The sequence below is a fragment of the Hemicordylus capensis genome, chromosome 2 (assembly GCF_027244095.1).
Source record: "Hemicordylus capensis ecotype Gifberg chromosome 2, rHemCap1.1.pri, whole genome shotgun sequence".
Taxonomy (NCBI): Eukaryota; Metazoa; Chordata; class Lepidosauria; order Squamata; family Cordylidae; genus Hemicordylus; species Hemicordylus capensis.
This window is the reverse complement of record NC_069658.1, coordinates 159,272,195-159,289,193: the sequence shown is the minus strand read 5'-3', so window position 1 is coordinate 159,289,193 and position 16,999 is coordinate 159,272,195. Positions and strand designations below refer to the sequence as shown.

General features: G+C 43.8%; 1 protein-coding gene across 6 annotated transcripts in view; it reads left to right on the top strand.

Moving 5' to 3' along the window:
• Positions 1 to 16,999, top strand: part of ADGRL3 (adhesion G protein-coupled receptor L3) — a 753,570-nt gene that overhangs the window by 717,087 nt on the left and 19,484 nt on the right. For 4 of the 6 annotated variants that reach the window (XM_053298072.1, XM_053298069.1, XM_053298068.1 and 1 more), the window contains one exon: positions 437 to 565. The exons of the other annotated variants lie outside the window; for them this stretch is intronic. In XM_053298072.1, the coding sequence (XP_053154047.1) occupies positions 437 to 565 (129 nt within the window). The remainder of the gene's footprint in view (positions 1 to 436; positions 566 to 16,999) is intronic. 6 annotated transcript variants of the gene reach the window in all.

The window sequence follows — 16,999 nt, the reverse complement described above, 5'->3', positions numbered from 1 at the left end:
TTAGCAAAAGAGCCCAAAATCTGGAGGAAAAATCATGACTGACCTTTAACGAGTGTTCAGTGTACCATTTCCACAGTCATTTTATTTTATTTTATTTTATTTTGACTTTTCCTTTGGTATTTCTCATTGTAGAGAGTGTGTGATCATCATTTATTTGTGGCATATGTGGCGTTTACACTCTGAGCAGCTAGTTGGGGACATCTTGGAGGGATAATTTAGCATTGCATCAATCCATTTTTGTTTTTGTTGTCAGTGGCATTGGTTGTGCTTTGGTGGCATTTAGCATTCCAGTCAAATTAGCTGGCTGCTTTTAATCTGGGCTGTTGAAATTGTTGTCAGTCTGAATGTTGTTTTTTGCTTCTTTTTTTAAAAAAATCACATTTGCCTGATTGACCTTTTTTGCTTTTTTCTCTGTCTTTCTATTGGGCTGTTCCAGGAGCCATGGCTAATCATCTTATAACCAATGCTCTTCTTCGTCCTCATGGCACTAACAACCCTTATAACACATTGCTCGGGGAATCGGCGGTCTATAACAACCCTTCTGTCAGCATGTACAACACACCAGGTGTGGTGGAGTTTCCTCTCATTTTTCTAGTGAGAGTCCCATTTTATGTGGCTTTTATAGGCACACATTTTCTTTCTCTTCTTCCTTTCCCCCCTTTCTTTTTTTTAAATTGAGCACAGATAATTATTTCCCCACCCATTTCAGAACATTTTCACATTTCCGCAGGCTTTTCTTCAAATAATCTAAATTAATTTTGAAAGACACTCATTGGTCAGATCCATTCAGATGTGTGTGACCTTTTGTTTTAATATTTTTGGTGTTTCAGTATGTGTTTGGCCAGTTGTATCCATTTATCTGTCGTGTATTTCTTTGTCAAATCATTCATTTGAGAAACAGGAGTACTATCCAAGGTAAGTGCTGTTGAAATATCCTTTTAACTCCAAAGGTATTGTTGGTTTTTGGAATTCAGAACAAGATTAGTCTAGTGCAGAATAGATCCCCCATTGTCCTTCCAAAAAGATAGTGATATATATTAGGTGGTAATAAAGACTCCAATCTGACTAAAATTATTTGTGTTTAAGCCCCATGGGAATCAGCGGGACTTATGCCCCACTGATTTCAATGGAAATTAAGTGCAGGTAACTTTAGTTGGACTGGATCCTAGAGAAAATAGCCACAGTAAATGATTCTGTTGGAGCTGAATAGAGGTAATAAAATGAATAAACAGTCAGTGGCATAAGCTTGTAAAAGAATGCAGAGATCTTAGTAGTAGAGTTAGGGAGGTTTGTCTTTCCTTGGATTATGCCTATTTGAAATGTAGGCCATGGCAATCTCTGCATGCTTGAAGTGTGTGTACAACCTCTCCAGATTCGGGCTCTTCCAATATGAAATGTTGAATGGTCTTTTTAGACTTTCCACCACAGATGAGATCATGTTGTTGCATATTTTGTTCTCTTGCAAACTGGTTAAAAAGTAGTATCTTGGAATATATTTAGTTCAGTTAAGAGGCTTTCCTTCATATAATCTAAATTAATTTTGAAATACACCCATTAATCTGATCCATTCAAATGTGTGTGACCTTTGGTTTTAACAATTGTTTTCAAAACTGTTTAAAGGTGTTTTTTTTTCTTCATGATATAAGGTGTTCATTATGCTAATATCTGCCTTTACTTGGGCAGCATCCAGACTGTTTAGGAATATTAAAATCAATGAGACAAGTTAATCATGACTAACTTAAGTTCTGTTTAGTTTCAATGAGATTTAATCATAGTGTGGATGCTGCCCATTATAAAGGAAATACAACTTGCAATACTGGAGAATAATAATGAGATGCATTTTATATCAAACATCATTGTATCCATGCTCTGTATCAATACAAGCAAGATATTACTATTCAAATGTGTTCATCTAAATGCTGTAGTTTCCATTTCCCTGACACTGATGGTGGCAGTGAGAGGGGGCCGCAGAGGCCAGTGAAGTAGGGTTGCCAACAGTCCTGGATCACCCGGGACTTCCCTTATTTCCGGGGGTGGGGGTTGTGCTGTCCGGGAAGCTGTTTTCCCGTATTTTGGCTCCGCCGCGTGGAGATTGTGCCCGAGAGAAAGAGTGGTGCAGGCCAATGTGAGAGGAGAGGAGGGGAGGGGAGGCAGGAGTGGCAGGCCGGGCCGCACAGGGAGGGGCAGGGCAGAAGGCGTGCACTGCGTGGGGTGGGTTGAGTCTAAGGACATAGCCAGCCACTAATGAGAAGATTGGGTGGGATTGTTGTTGCTTAGTGCTCCTCCCCTCTGGAGAGGATTTTACTGAAATGGAGAGGAGCCTTGCAACTGGAGCTCAGCCAACAGCGCCAGTGAGTTGGGGACGGGGCAGAATGGAGAGCAAATAGCGAGCGAGCTGTCGTCTAGTGGCAGCTTGGCTGCAGCAACATGGTGCTTCCTTTCTTTTCCTGGCTAGGAGGTAGCCAGAAAAAGTGGGCTGTTTATGAAAAAGTGAGCTGGTCCCTGGCAGTGGAGATGGATTAGAGATCTGAACAGGCTGGGCCCCACCCCTGAGATGGCCACGCCCCAACCCCCCCCCCGACTTGTGTCCCTTATTCGAGGGGGGGGGGTATCTGCTGTAACTAGCAGTGAATGGCAAGTGAGTGCAGTGGCTCTCTCCCTTGGTGGCCCATGTCCAGAGAACATGGTTTCCCCGTTGTAGATCCAACTTTGCTTTTTGATTTGCAAGAGGAGGATGTAGCAGGCTTCTTAAGCCAATTAGTCCTCTTACTGAATAACCATTTGGAGTCAGGGTAACCCATCTGACTCATTCCTGTACCATGAATAGACAGGAAAGAGAAGGAAAGTTGGGAGCAAATTGATTAGGGTGAGTGTTAGCCAAAAAAAGATCCATAATTCCATTTAATTGGTACTTTGTTATATCACTGGCATGGTAGTGCCATTATAGTTAAGATGAAGAAGTTGTTTCAACATTCTACTATCATAAGTGCTGAACATTCTAACCAGTGTAATAGAATATAAACAACGTTATTTAATGTATACAGTAGTTTGGAAACAACGTAAAGATCCTTTTAAAAAACTATAGAGAAAATAATGAATCAATCCTTGATAAAAGGGTGTGTGTGAATAAACCCACCATCCTGTCTGTCTCACCGACTGTGTTCATGGAACTCTGATATTATTATACACAGGGCCCTTTCACACAATCAGGAAGAGGGGAGGGGGGAAGGCAGGCTTAAGCCTACCTTCCCTGCAGATGATCCCAGACTGGCCCCAGCCACACCACCACGCACACAATCGCTGCAGTGGCGACTACCATGGCGTTCCAGAAGCCAGGGGAATCCCACAGTGCAGCAGTGTATTGAGCGTGGTGCATTGGTGGATTCCCCTGAGGCACTTGTCTCTGAGTCAGCGGAGGTTGCAAGGAGCCCATGCTGACATACAATCCTGGGTAATTGGAGCACTCGCTCTGTTAACCCCGGCCAAAAGTCAGGCTTGAAAGCCAGGTTTGGCACCACAGCAGCGCTGGTGTCTACATAGATCCCGGCAGTTCTCAGGGGCAGCTAAGCCCAGGCTAGTTGTGAGGAAAGACTCACAGTATCCTGCAGGATATATTTGTGTATTTGAAACAAGAATGCCAATAACCGTTTCTCTCCTACTTTATAGAGAATACAGCAAGAATGGACAATAACACTTACGTGGGGAGTCTGTGGCTTGGAGAGGAGAAAAGTATTCTGTGTGTACTCAGAGGCTATACCCACTGGTTACAGCTTTTAAAATTTCCACTTTAAAGACACTGATACCAGTAAGTGGCATTAAACATGCCACCGCGTTTTTAAAAGAAGGAGAGAGCTCAGGCCAGAGTTGTTTGTAACATCAGCTCCTGAGGGGCCAGCTCTGGCCTAAGAGAAATGTTGAGTTTGCCCTTTTCCCACCTTCCCCAGGGCCTTCTTAAGACCTGTGTTCCCTGCAGGAAGGAAGAGACAGGGGGCTCAAGAAAACCCAATTTGGGTTGTCCACTGAAGGAAAGTGTGTAAAACAGGATATGTGTTCTCAAATGTGCTAGAAAAACAGTGCAAGTCTAAGTTTATTCAGAGGGCCTGTGGTGGCAGAAGGTTTTTCTCAGGAAGAGTCAGAGAGCAGCCTGGGTTCAGACCTATTGATGAGCCTTGTGGTGTTTGGCATTTTTCACTGCTTAGTAGAGGGGGGACGCGCAGGGGTAGAGTCCTGGTACTTCTCGGCTTCTCTGGCTGTTGGGTTGGGGCATGGCCATGGGGGCTGTCATGGAGAGCGCCCTCTGCACGTCTGAATTGGCAACTACATCACTGGTTGTGTATTTACAGTGACAAATATGTGTTTTCAATGTTCATGCTATAAACTGTGGTGTTGTAATACAATGTAAGTGTGTGCAGGCGACAAAGGGCTGAAGGGGTCTGAGTGACAAGGAGAGGCTGCAGCGGTGGAACCCCTGCAGGCAGTTTGAGAAACCTTGGGGCCATTCACATGACCTACCGGGCAGGCAGGGGGAAGGCTTTGTAAACCTTGCTTTCCCCAGACCATAATTCTTGGCTTGGTGCTCCACGCTCCCCCACAATCCCCACTGCCCCATGCAGCGTGGAGCAGGGCGCAGTGCACTGTGGGATTCCCCCAGGGGTCAGGCACTCTAGGTGCCCGACACAAGCAGCTCACGCTGACCCACAATCCCAGCAGCCAGGCTTTGGCTCAGGGTTTGGCACCAAGCCACAGCTGGGATCCACATGGACCCCGGCAGTGCTCACAGCCAGCCAAGCCCAGGCTGCTCATGAGAACAGCCTCCCTGACTAGAATAGATGGAGGGAAAACTGTTAGGCAGAGGGGAAGCCGTTAGTTGTCAGTGGGTTGTCAGGAGGGACGTGAGAGGGCGAGTCTTGAGGCCTGGCAAGCAGGGGTGCACCTAGGACATATTGGAGCCTGGGCCTAAAGGCTTTTGGAGCCCCCCGCCCACCGGCATCCCCACCCCTATGAACAGTAAGACATTTTTAATGGGACCACACCACCCAGGGGAGACTAAAAAGGGTGTGGTGGCCCTGGACTTCAGCCTGGAGGCCCAGGGATAAGAGCGCCTCTGCTGGCAAGTGAAATCACATTGAGCAAGAAAGGGACTTCTCTGAGGAAGGGAGGAGAGTAGATCCGAGGCAGAGGCAGAGAAAGATCTCCACTCTAAAAGAAAGGCCATTTTTTTGCTCAGGGAAAGACCTGGAAATCCTCAGCTGGGAGGCAGGTCTGAACTACACAAACCAAGGCACCCTAACCCTGGAGCCCCTGGTGGCACAGTGATAAAACTGCCGCCCTGTAACCAGAAGGTTACAAGTTCGATCCTGACCAGGGGCTCAAGGTTGACTCAGCCTTCCATCCTTCCGAGGTCGGTAAAATGAGTACCCAGAATGTTGGGGGCAATATGCTAAATCATTGTAAACCGCTTAGAGAGCTTCCAGCTATAGAGCGGTATATAAATGTAAGTGCTATTGCTATTGCTATTGCTAGCCCTAAAAGAGAAAGGCCACATAGAAGGAATCTTAACTGTAAAACATCTCAAAACATCATCTATGTAAGAAGCATTATGTTATGTTGAAACCTGGAACCAATACACTGAAAAGCACTTGTTGAATATCAGATGAGTAAGCTTAAGTAAAATAAAACCAGCAGGGTGTAGCAAGGTTCGAGTGGGTCACAGACAAGAATTGAAGAAACCCCCCACCTTCCTTTCCTTTCTCTGCACCCCACCCCCAAGTTTTTGCCAAAGAAGCTGGGGCCATTCCCATGTGTAATGTTGTGTAGCAGATTAACAAGGGAGACCACAGATACAAGAACAAATACTTTTCTTTAAAAGTGTAATAAGGATATGCACATACATGCAGCCTTTTAAAAGGTTACAATGTTGGACTAGGCTCGGGAGAGACCTGAGTTCAATTTCCCATTCAGCCATGAAACTCACTCTGGGCCAGTCATCTCTCAGCCTAACCTCCCTCACAGGGTTGCTGTGAGGATAAACAGAACCATGTACATTGTTTTGAGCTATAAATGTAGCAGAATATGAAAGTAAACAAACAAGTTAGTAAATGTTGTGTAGGTAGTGGTTTTGGAACCTTCAGCTGCTGAATAATTTGATATATAGTCAGAGGATATACTGTCTATATAGATACATAGATATATTTGATATATAGTCAGAGGACAAGAGAAATAAAATAAAAATAGCTCAGCACACATCTTAATTGGGCCCACTACCTGGGTTGCTCTACAGGTATACAAGCCTTTGAATTACACAGAGCTCTCTGCTAAGCAGATATGTTTACTTATCAAATATCTTTACAATAATAACCAGCGGTCCATTGAGATCATTATGTAAGAGGTCTATATTCCCTGCCTCTTAAAAACAGGAAATCTGCTGGATGCTCTGCCTCCAGAAGAAAGTCTCTCATTGAGGCTGTTCTCATGAGCAGCCAAGCCTGGGCTTGAATGCCCACAGTGCCAAACCCAGCACCACAGCCCATTTCTTCGCCCGGTTTAAGGGCACAAGCGCACCCTTCACCCAGCTGCGGGAATTGTGTGTCAGCGCGAGCTGCAGCTTGCGCTGACTCAGAGACAGGGGCCTAGAGCTCCCGTCCCCTGGGGGATCCCCCAGTGCACCACACTCAGTGCGTGGTGCACTGTGGGATACCTGGAGGCCAGGACGAGTCCCGGCTTCAGAGCAACCCACCCTGCTCTGTGCAGTACATAGCAGCTCCATGCTCCCACCAAGCACTGCATGATCATCTGGGGGTGGGGCGGGGTAGGCAAGGTTTGCAAAGCCCCCCCCCTCACCCACCTGCCTTCCCAGTAGGTCATGCGAATGGCCCCATATTGTTTCTTTGAAGTGCCAGGTCTAGGCGGGGTTTTTACTTGGAGGAATTCGCCAACTCAGGCAAACCGGGAATCAGTTTGTAGTGCTGGAGAGACTTTAATTAGCAGGACACATTTGTGGCTGAGAAGGCCATGTAGCAGAACTGAAGGAATCTACCCACCCATTTTCCAAAAAGCAGTCACTTGCATGCTTCCACCATTACTCCCATCCCATCCTTTGATCACTAGCTCCCTTTTCCATGCTCCTTCCTCACTTTCTGCTTCTCTCATGACCCCCACCTCATCCATACAAGGCTCCCTTCCAACCCCTACATGCAGATCACAGTAGCAACAGCAGCAGCAGCCATCAAAGTTCAGATTGCAAAATGAGGAGATAAAGCAGCAGCAAGAAGGTGAACGGGAATGACCTTGCAACCCCTTTGCATGGGGAGTTAGGAATGGCCAATCAGATCAAACAAAAGAGGCTGCTTTCAACTAAATTGCAGCAAATAGCACCAAGAATAATTCCTGGGCTACGGAGGTGGAGGAGGGAGTGGGCTGCGAGGGTGAAAGGGCAGGCTATGGGCAGCCCCCAAAGCCCCACAGCCCAGGGTCATCCTTTCCAATCCATTGTTTCTATGTGCCTGAAAACCAGTTAATTCGGTGTTACCAAGGTGCTAGAACACTTTCTTTCCTCCCCCACATTCAGCAGAAGTGTTTCACCATTCTACAGAGCAACCGATCAGATTGGGAAAATACTTTTTAAAAGAATAAGCTTCCTCACAAGTTATAAGACTGTGATATTGGTCTCAGATGGATCAAAGAATCTAAGCGGTGGCAGCAGGGAGGAGTAGCCCTTACCCAAAATTAAAATATTTGTTAAATGATGATGGCTTTGTCACCAAATGCAAAATAATCTGTGGTACTAAGATGGGGATAGTATTCTCTGTATTTGAACATAAATTCTGTGCCACGTTATTGAAGACTGTAATACTATTGATTTGGACAAGCAGTGTGTAGTAACTCCTATCAAACAAGGTTTAAGGCATTATCCTACAAATACCCTACAAAATCAGCATTTGTTCAGTAGAACGGAAAAACTATCCTGCAACTGGAGAGGGAACTTCTATCATGGAGGAAACCCCTGCAGCAGAACCTTTTGTTATTATCCTGGTACTGTAGTGCCTATTTAGTTAAAATGAGGAGTTGTGTCAACATTCTACCATTATTATTTCTTGTTTACACAGTCAGACAGGTGTTATTGATTGGTTTGTTTTATCCAGACATCGAGTCCTTCCCAAGGACCTGGGATGGCTGAATTTTATTGTCAGTTGTTATAGATATCGTCGCAGAATATAGGCTGTTCCCAGTAAAGCTACTTTTTGTAATTGGCTGATGGTGATTTCAAATTTTATTATTATTATTATTTTATTTTATTTTATTTTATTTTATTTTATTTTACATTTATATCCCTCTCTTCCTCCAAGGAGCCCAGAGTGATGTACTATATACTTGAGTTTCTCTTTCACAACAACCCTGTGAAGTAGGTTAGGCTGAGAGAGAAGTGACTGGCTCAGAGTCACCCAGCTAGTTTCATGGCTGAATGGGGATTTGAACTCAGGTCTCACCAGTCCTAGTCAAATTTTATTGTTCATAAAAATGTAAACTATGTCAAAGTTTGCAGATATACACTAAGTGACAAATGACACCATTGCTCTAAATATGTTGCAGATCTTATATATAGTGCCTGAAATGTAGCATTTAAAAGTGTGAGCCTTATACTCTAGAAATTGACTCTGGGGTTTTTTTTTGCTGTCCGATAATGTATTTCACATCAAATCAAACTTTATTACAGTCTTAGACCAGCATAAAGTATCGGAGTGAATAAATATTAAAAGTAAAAGTAGATCTAGGGGTGTACAAAGAGAAACTATGATAAAACACTATAAGAATCAGAAGCAGAAGTAAAATTTAAAATAAAATTATGTCTGTCTAAGACAGAACACAATAATGTATTTTAAATTTAATTTTTTTAAAAATGTTGGTTTAATTTTAAAATAGAATTCAGTTATATGCTGAAGCATAATCCTCTGTTTTGAAAAATTCATTACAACCTTTCCCCAATAGTAACAAGGAAAAATCAACTAAGGGCACAGATCAGAGGTTTTGCTTACTGAAGGTTCTGAAGCTGGAGCTGGGAAGGCAAGTCCTGGCAAGTTCTGGAGAATGACTTTCTGGTTCTGAACTTAGCTGTTTGATAAGATATGCTGCCCCCTACAAGCATCTAGAATTCTGTCTTTGAACATGAAAATTCTACATTGAAGGTGTAAATGTAAAGTGTGCCGTCGGTGTCAACTCCTGGTGACCACAGAGCCCTGTGGTTTTCTTTGGTAGAATACAGGAGGGGGTTTACCATTGCCTCCTCCCACACAGTCTGAGAGGATGCCTTTCAGCATCTTCCTATATCACTGCTGCCTTATATAGACTAGGAAACATACCATCAGGGATTCGAACTGGCAACCTCTGGCTTGCTAGTCAAGTCATTCCTGCTGCGTCATTAGATAGCTACGTTGGAGTTGTACTGGCTATGAATACGGGGACTCTACTTAGCCAGCTTGGGTAAGAACGAAGCTACACTTTTTATTCCCAAAGTGTCCAATCTGACGTTCCTTTAAAAAAAATATCGGTGTGGGGCAGTGGCAGGATGGGCGCAGCAGCAGGGCTCTGGGGAGTCCACCCACTTGGAGCCCACCTCCCTGGAGACAGGAGCAGCAATGGGGCGGTAGCAGGAATTTACTTTTTTAAAAAAAATTAAGGGGGGCCTCGCAGCGGGGGGCCTTCAAAGCCCTTCAGATCTGGGCTGCTTTTGGACCTAGATGCACCCCTGAGTAGATGAGAAGGGCTGTGGGACACCATGGTGGTGGCACAACAATGCGGGGTGGGAATTTTGAAAGTAGGTGCCTGGTGCAGGTTCTATGGGGGTTTGGGGGGAAAGTTGAAAAAAAATTAAAATTGCCTGCTTTCCTGTTTCTTTAATGGGTTGGATGGTAGCACCTATTATGCCCTACAACACAACCCACTTTGGTGTCCCTGGGAGCTACCCATGGGGAACAATGGGGTGTTTCAAGTTTCCCCATTGTTCCCTTTGGTCAGAACAAGATGCACTCACAGAGTGCGCACAGACAAGTTTTGCAGTGCAGTTTGCAATGCATTTTGCAGCCCTGCCCTGAAGAACACTGCAGAAGCACATAGTAAAAGGGAATTTGTCCCTCCCAACACAGAACATACATTTCAAACACTGTCCAAAAATAGTCCTCCCCAAAATTACTGACCCTGAATCCACTGCCAGCCACAGTCCCTGTGCTGCAGTAACATCATTGGCACAAGTTGCTCTCACACACACTTTTATGACTCCTTACTTCCCAGCATTGCAACAGCTGCCACAGCAGCACCCTTAGAAGCAAGCATAGCCATATGCCCAACTAGAGCCACTCAGCCACATTTTTACTTACACCTTACAATGCAGATTGCAAAACATAGCAATGCAGATTGCAGACCAGAGTGAAGCACAAGTTAGTCTCAAGGCCAGATATGGAGCTCATCACAGCAATCAGAGCCGCCCAGAGATGTAGGTTTTGTGCAGTATATAAATATGTCATACAAACAAACAAGAAATATTACAGAGAGAGAGAGAGAGATGCCACTGTCCATTTCTCACCACAACACTATCTCACAAACAAAACAAGCCACAACTCAAGGAAGTCAGGCACACAAGTTTTATCTTTGTCAATCTGAGATCCACCAAAACCAGATAGTTATAGCAGCAATAGCACAGCGTATTTATACTCAGTGCTGAGAAAAGAAAAACACAAAATCAATCCTATCTTCCTCCTCTCCTGATGTATCCTCTTCAAGAGACATACCATAAGGGCTTTCTCTGCCTCCTAGTAACTTTGAATACATTTTGAAACTCCCTCCTTTTTGTCCCCCCTCCCCTCAGCCAATGGGGGCACAGTTGCCCATGACAACACTTGATTTCTATGATAACAAGCCAACCAAGAAGCAATGAGATCTCAAGCCAATCAGAATCTAGTGCCAGGAAACCAATCAACAAGGGGAAAACAGGCCTCTAACATGGCGCTCAAAATGTCAAAACGTTTTGATCGAAATTGGGTTGTTTTGTTCCGAACCTGAAACAGGCCCTTTTAAAAGAGGGTGTTTTGTTTCGAGCTTAAAGTGGCCTGTTTCGAGTCAAAATGTTTCACCATTGAAATGTTCTGCACTTCCCTCCTCAATACTGGTGCCATTTTTTTCTGTGAGGCTTCTGTAGGATGACTTCCCTCTGGATTGTGCCCTTGCTCACACATACTCTCCTGTCGGAATATATTTATTGCATCTCCAACTTGAGTGCTTCTCTGTGAGCTTTTGACAGGGTGCTAGATTGAAGGTGCTGGTTGTTGTGAGACCCTCATGACTACAACAGTAGTAAAAGTATCTAATGATTCGTGGGTGTGTTGCTCGGTATCCCATCCCATTTTGTTAATTATATGAGCCATGTAATTTTCAGACCTCTGTTTGTTTATTCTTTCTATCTGTGCTGGAAAGTCTCTGCCTCCAATTCCACATTTTTCCAGTTGTTGCAGCTTGTGGAGAAAGTCTTTCCTTTCTCCTCACGCCTCATCCTCTTTTTGAGGCAAGCAGGCTCTTTTTTCCAGAAACATATTCACTAGCTGAAGACATTCTCATGGAGAGGCATGCATGGGGTGCTGTTAACAACTCCTCCCTCCCCTTTTGCAATGACACTTGTAGGCTTGGAAAGGAGACAGGAGTCACTGCAGAAAGGTGGAAAGGTAAAGAGAGACTGCTTGCCAAAATAAATTCACATAGCTTATTTTGAACCTCCTGAATGTATAGCATGATCATGAAGGTGAGGTCGTGGGCTGAGAGCAAAAATCTCCTCTAAATGTACACAATTGAGGTATGTCTCCAGGTGGTTAAATCATATGCAGATACTTTAAAAGAAGCCCCATTATCATTAGCAGTAGTTGCTTCTTTGAGGTGAGAGAGATATGAGATCCTTGGTTTCAAAGACAGGAAATGGCTAGGCAGTGCTGGCTACCTTTGTAGTTAACAATCTAGCTTACCTTGACATTTTTGTTGAGGCCCTTTTAGTCTGGGCAGCAATACCAAGTTGAACTGAGTAGATTTTCAAATGAAATCTCCGAGGCTGGGATGCACTGTTTGGAGAATGAGGAATGTGTGGCTTTGCTGCCTGTGAGATAGTACAATTTAAAACACTGCCCTAACCCTCACCATCTCTCACTCTGTCTCACATGGTTGTTCTAAGGATTAGATGGGAGGAGGAATATTGTATATCACCCTGAGCGCTGTGGATAAAAATGTAATAAATACATTCAATTGGATTTACTTTCAATTCTCCCTTAGATGTATGATCAATAGCTATCAAGCACTTGCTGCAGCTGGGGAATGTCTAGGCAATTTCAGTAGCCTTGTTTGCTGGTTTATGTGTGTGATGTGTGATGTTTCCAAAGGGCTGAAACACACCATGTCTCCCGTCAACTAGTTTTATTATTATTATTAATAATTGAATTTATATACTGCTTAGTATAAAAATCTCTAGGCGGTGTACAGAATTAAAAACATAACATAACACATTTAAAATTCATAAAAAGATAAAATCATAATAGATCAAAACACATTAATAACACATTAAAATTTAAAAATATATATAATAGAGGCTGTTTTCATGGGCTAGGCTGCTTGTGTGGAGCGCCGGGATCTGTGAAGATCCTGGCGCTCCTGCCCAGCTAAACCTGACATTTAAGCCCAGCTCTTAGCTATCATAAATCTGTTCTTGGCTAACCCAACAGGATTTACAACTCCATTCAGCACTCCCCCTGTGAGTTAACAGAAAGTAGCAGCGAAGGAAAACAAAAAGGCTTACAAAGAAAATAGTAAATGAATCAAGTCCCCCTGAACTGAACTAGGTACCCCCCTCTAACAATAACTGAGTAATAACTGAAAAGAAAACAACAGAGCAAGGAATGAAAAAGAACAAAGGATACCAGAGCAAAGAATTAACGGAACAAGAGCACAGAGCAGGAAAGAACAGAACAAGGGCAAACTAGAACTCGGAAATGTTGAGAATTCAAAATAGAACGTGATCTGCGGTCAGCGCAAGTTGCTAACAGCATCGGTAGAAATCACAGACTGCTTGATATATGGCTCAAGAGAACCAGCAGCCAATCAAGCTTCCCTGAGTCAGCACTTCTGCTTCCTCTCTTGTGCTCTCCTGCGCCTGCATGTTTCCCACTGAGCTCTCCACTTGAGACGTCTTCTCAAGACAGGTGAAATCCCAGCCTCCTCCTGATCAGCCTGCTCCTGATCAGGATTCATGTCTGACAGCTGTTCCGATTCCTCAGCTCCAGAGCCTGGTCTCCCTAGCAAATCCTGTTGCTGTGCCTCTGAGCCCTCACTAGCAGGCGAATCCTCCCATTCCTCCTCTGACTCTTCTGAGTCAGAAGTCTGAGCCATGACATTAGCCGAGGTTAAAGGAACAAGGGCTCCCTTAACCCAGCTGCAAGGATCGTGTGTCTCCTCGGGCCGCACACAGCCCGTGGAGACACAGAGGTGGGCGCCTAGTGCGCCTGTCTGATGGTGGAATCCCCCAATGCACTGTGCTCAATACATGGTGCATTGTGGGATACCTGGAGTCTGGGATGCATCATCCCTGCCTCCGGAGCTCTGCGCTGCCTGGTAGTGCAGTTTGTGCTCCCCGCAACATTCAGAGGATCATCTGGGTGAAAGGTAAGGTTTTGCAGCCTCCCGCCCCCCGCCCTCCTGAACTGTCGTGTGAATAGCTCCTCCATAGACCATGCTGATGCCTCCATCCACCCTCGATAGAAACAATCTACAAAGTAATGTCAGGATCACTTAACATGTATTAATTACCTGCCAACCACTGACGCGTCGTAAGAAGAGGAGGAACAGAAGGATAGATTTTTACACCTGTTCCCCCCACCACCAACATAATAATTAACAAAGTGTGTATGCAGGGGGAGGGAGAAAGTAAGCTTCAAATCAGAACTAGTGACTCTGCTTAGTGATCAAGCCCATGTATGTGCTAGTTGTTCCTGCTTAGCTTAACCCAGGGCTGCTCAACTTCGGCCCTCTTGCAGATGTTGGCCTACAACTCCCGTATTCCCTGGCTATTGGCCACTGTGACTGGGGATTATGGGAGTTGTCATCCAAAAACAGCTGGGGGCCCAAGGTTGAGCAGGCCTGGCTTAACCAGTGTTGGGAGGAGGGGCTTGTGCTTACAGTGGGAGCTTGTGCATACAGTTCCCTCTTGCTGCCAAGCTTTTAGAACTCTGTCGACCAAACAGCCAATTTTTTGTCCCCAGCCTGCGGTGAAAAGCAGGGAATACAAACATGAACCAAGAAATTAGCACTGTGCCAGCACAGCGACCATCTTGTTTTGTTGGGACTGATTATTGGCTTTGGATCCAACACTCTGCATCCAGCGACCTCCACTAAGTCAAGTCATGGTAGTCCTGCCCTTCCTTTTTGGTTGTGACTCTTTGCTGAGTTTCTGCTGCCCACTCCTGGTTTGTCTCTGCCCCAGTGTTCTGTCTCTGCCTCAGTGTTCTGTCTCTGCCTCAGTGTCCCTTCCACGTGAATATGGACGAACTGAATTCACATCAAATATGCCTAGCTGTCTCACTCAATACCAGCCTTCCTCATGGTGTATGCCCAGGGAAGCACATGAGAGTAATGGGAAACTGACCCAGACCTGGCATAGAGAGTTACTATTACTAGCTATGGCACGGGCTACCGTGTTGTTTGAAGTACCAGGTAAGAGGAAGGAAAATATTGGTGAATCTGGCCCTCTAGTGTCACTCCAGATAACTGCAGATATTGATTTTTCTGTTGCATTTGGCAGCTACTGCTTGAATCCAATATGCCTATGGGGGAGTGTGTAATTTCTCCCAGCTCCTGCATCCTTTCTCCCTCCCTGTGCCTATGAACACTTCCTCTTCACCTTGTGGGACCCCTCTTCCTTCTCCGTGGCCATGACTTGCGAGCACCAAAAGAGAGGAATCGCTTCAGCACCATTATGAGCTGATTATTTAAGTGTAAGAATTACACTCAAAAGAAATATGATTATGATGTGCTAAATGAAGGATCGTGTATGTTTAAGGCAGTCGTGGGAATTAACTAGTTCATAGTTAAAAAGTTAATAAATGACTAACTTAATTTTTTTCATAAATTTCTTTACATTTAACTTTAACTAGTTTAAAAGATTACTTTTAACTTTTTAAAAGCATAAGTTAAAAGTTAATAGATTTTGAATTCCAGCTCTCCCAGAGTTCCCCTCATACAGCCACTCTCTAGAATTCTATAGGCACAATCTTTATTGAAATTCTAGGACTTGAGAGACAGAGAGTAGTATGTCTTCCTATGAGATATGGTCTCATAAGAACTACAAGTCCCAGAGTTCATGCTGGTATTTTCTGTGCACTTGCAGAAGTCAACTGGGCAGCCAATTGGCTGCAGGAGAGGGAACAAGCACAAGCAAGCAAAGACATTGATCCCAGTAAGAGTGGGAGCTATTGCTGCTGCTAAATTTACTGGCCCTGGAAGATATGTGAGTAAATAAGCTAGCGTTCATTTACAAATGCATAAGCCTATCAGAGATGTATGCAAGTGGGATTTTGTGCTAAATTTTTTCTTTCAGAACTCTAGACATTTTTTTTAGATTAGTGCTAAGTTGTCCTAAATGACAATCATTTTGTATTAAAATACATGCATCACGATATTTCTTTATAGAAATAAATGCGTGTTTGTATGTTGAAAGTACCTCCCCATGAAAAAGTGCCCTTTTGAGTTCACCATGCCCCCAAATGCCCTGTGCTGCCTCCTAGCCCAGTCAGCCCTCCCACTTACTCCATGTAGCAGAACTCTCTGCACACGTTTAGAATCATTCTCTTCTTTACTCCTTCAGATAATTCAGGGAGTATTTTAAAAAATACCCAAAGTGTGATCACTCATCATACTGTCAAATGTAAATTTCAGAAGGTAGCTATGTTAAATAGCTTCTTACTCTGCAATTCAACATTCTTTTTCAAAATTTTCTCTCAGCGGATTTTCTCAGTTTGTTTTCAGGCACTTTCATTATTTTGAATCATTTCATTATTTTGAATTTAGGCATACGTAATGCTCTTACCACATTTTGGCACCATTTGAACAATAAAAATTGTAATGGGTGCTTTGTGGAAACAGTTTTAATTGTCACCTGCCAATGACTATCTCCCCTTCCTTCTGGTTATTCGGGCATACCTATGCATTGACTTTCAAAAAAGTACATCAAATGGAGAGGATGAGAAGAATCTAACATAGGAATTAGTATTATAAACTTTTTATTTTGAAATTTGTATGACAAGTAGAACAGTGATTTCAGGAGAACAATTGGGTGGGAATAACTGCTTGAGCAACCACTCGTTCTCAGCAGCGTCAGGGCTGCCTTATGCGTCTATAGCAGCCCTGGTGCTCAGTCACCGGCACGCTGTACATCATGTCAACCAATGTGCTTAAATTAGTGTGTTTCTGTGAACTATGGAAAAGAAACCCACTTATTGCTTCCAAAAATGAAAATAATTATGCTAGTAGGCAATTTGCCACCTTTCACACATTCTTCACGCATCAACTTAATTTTTTAACGTTGATTTCTTTTTAACAACATTTAACTGGTTGAGTGGAATAATGTAACTTTTAATTCAAGTTTGTGTTTAAAGCTAATTACTGTTAACTGTAATGAGTTTAATTTTTCTTTAATTTTTCCAGTGACTGGTTTAGGGATGTTGAGGGGTGGGAATAGTGGCTGGATACAAGCTGTGCATATCTTCTGTGCATTTCAAACATGGTGTGCAGAAAATGTAGTTGGTGAATCAATCTAGTCTAAGCATGCAGCAGTGATTTCCTAATTACAGTTAGGAAACTGCTGATTGGGGCAGATAAATGTAAAAAAACCCATCAGAATTGTTCAAAGAGTGATACAAGCATGTGATTTCGCAGAAATATTGTCAGACATGTATGATTTTAGAAAGTCATGTTAGCCAAT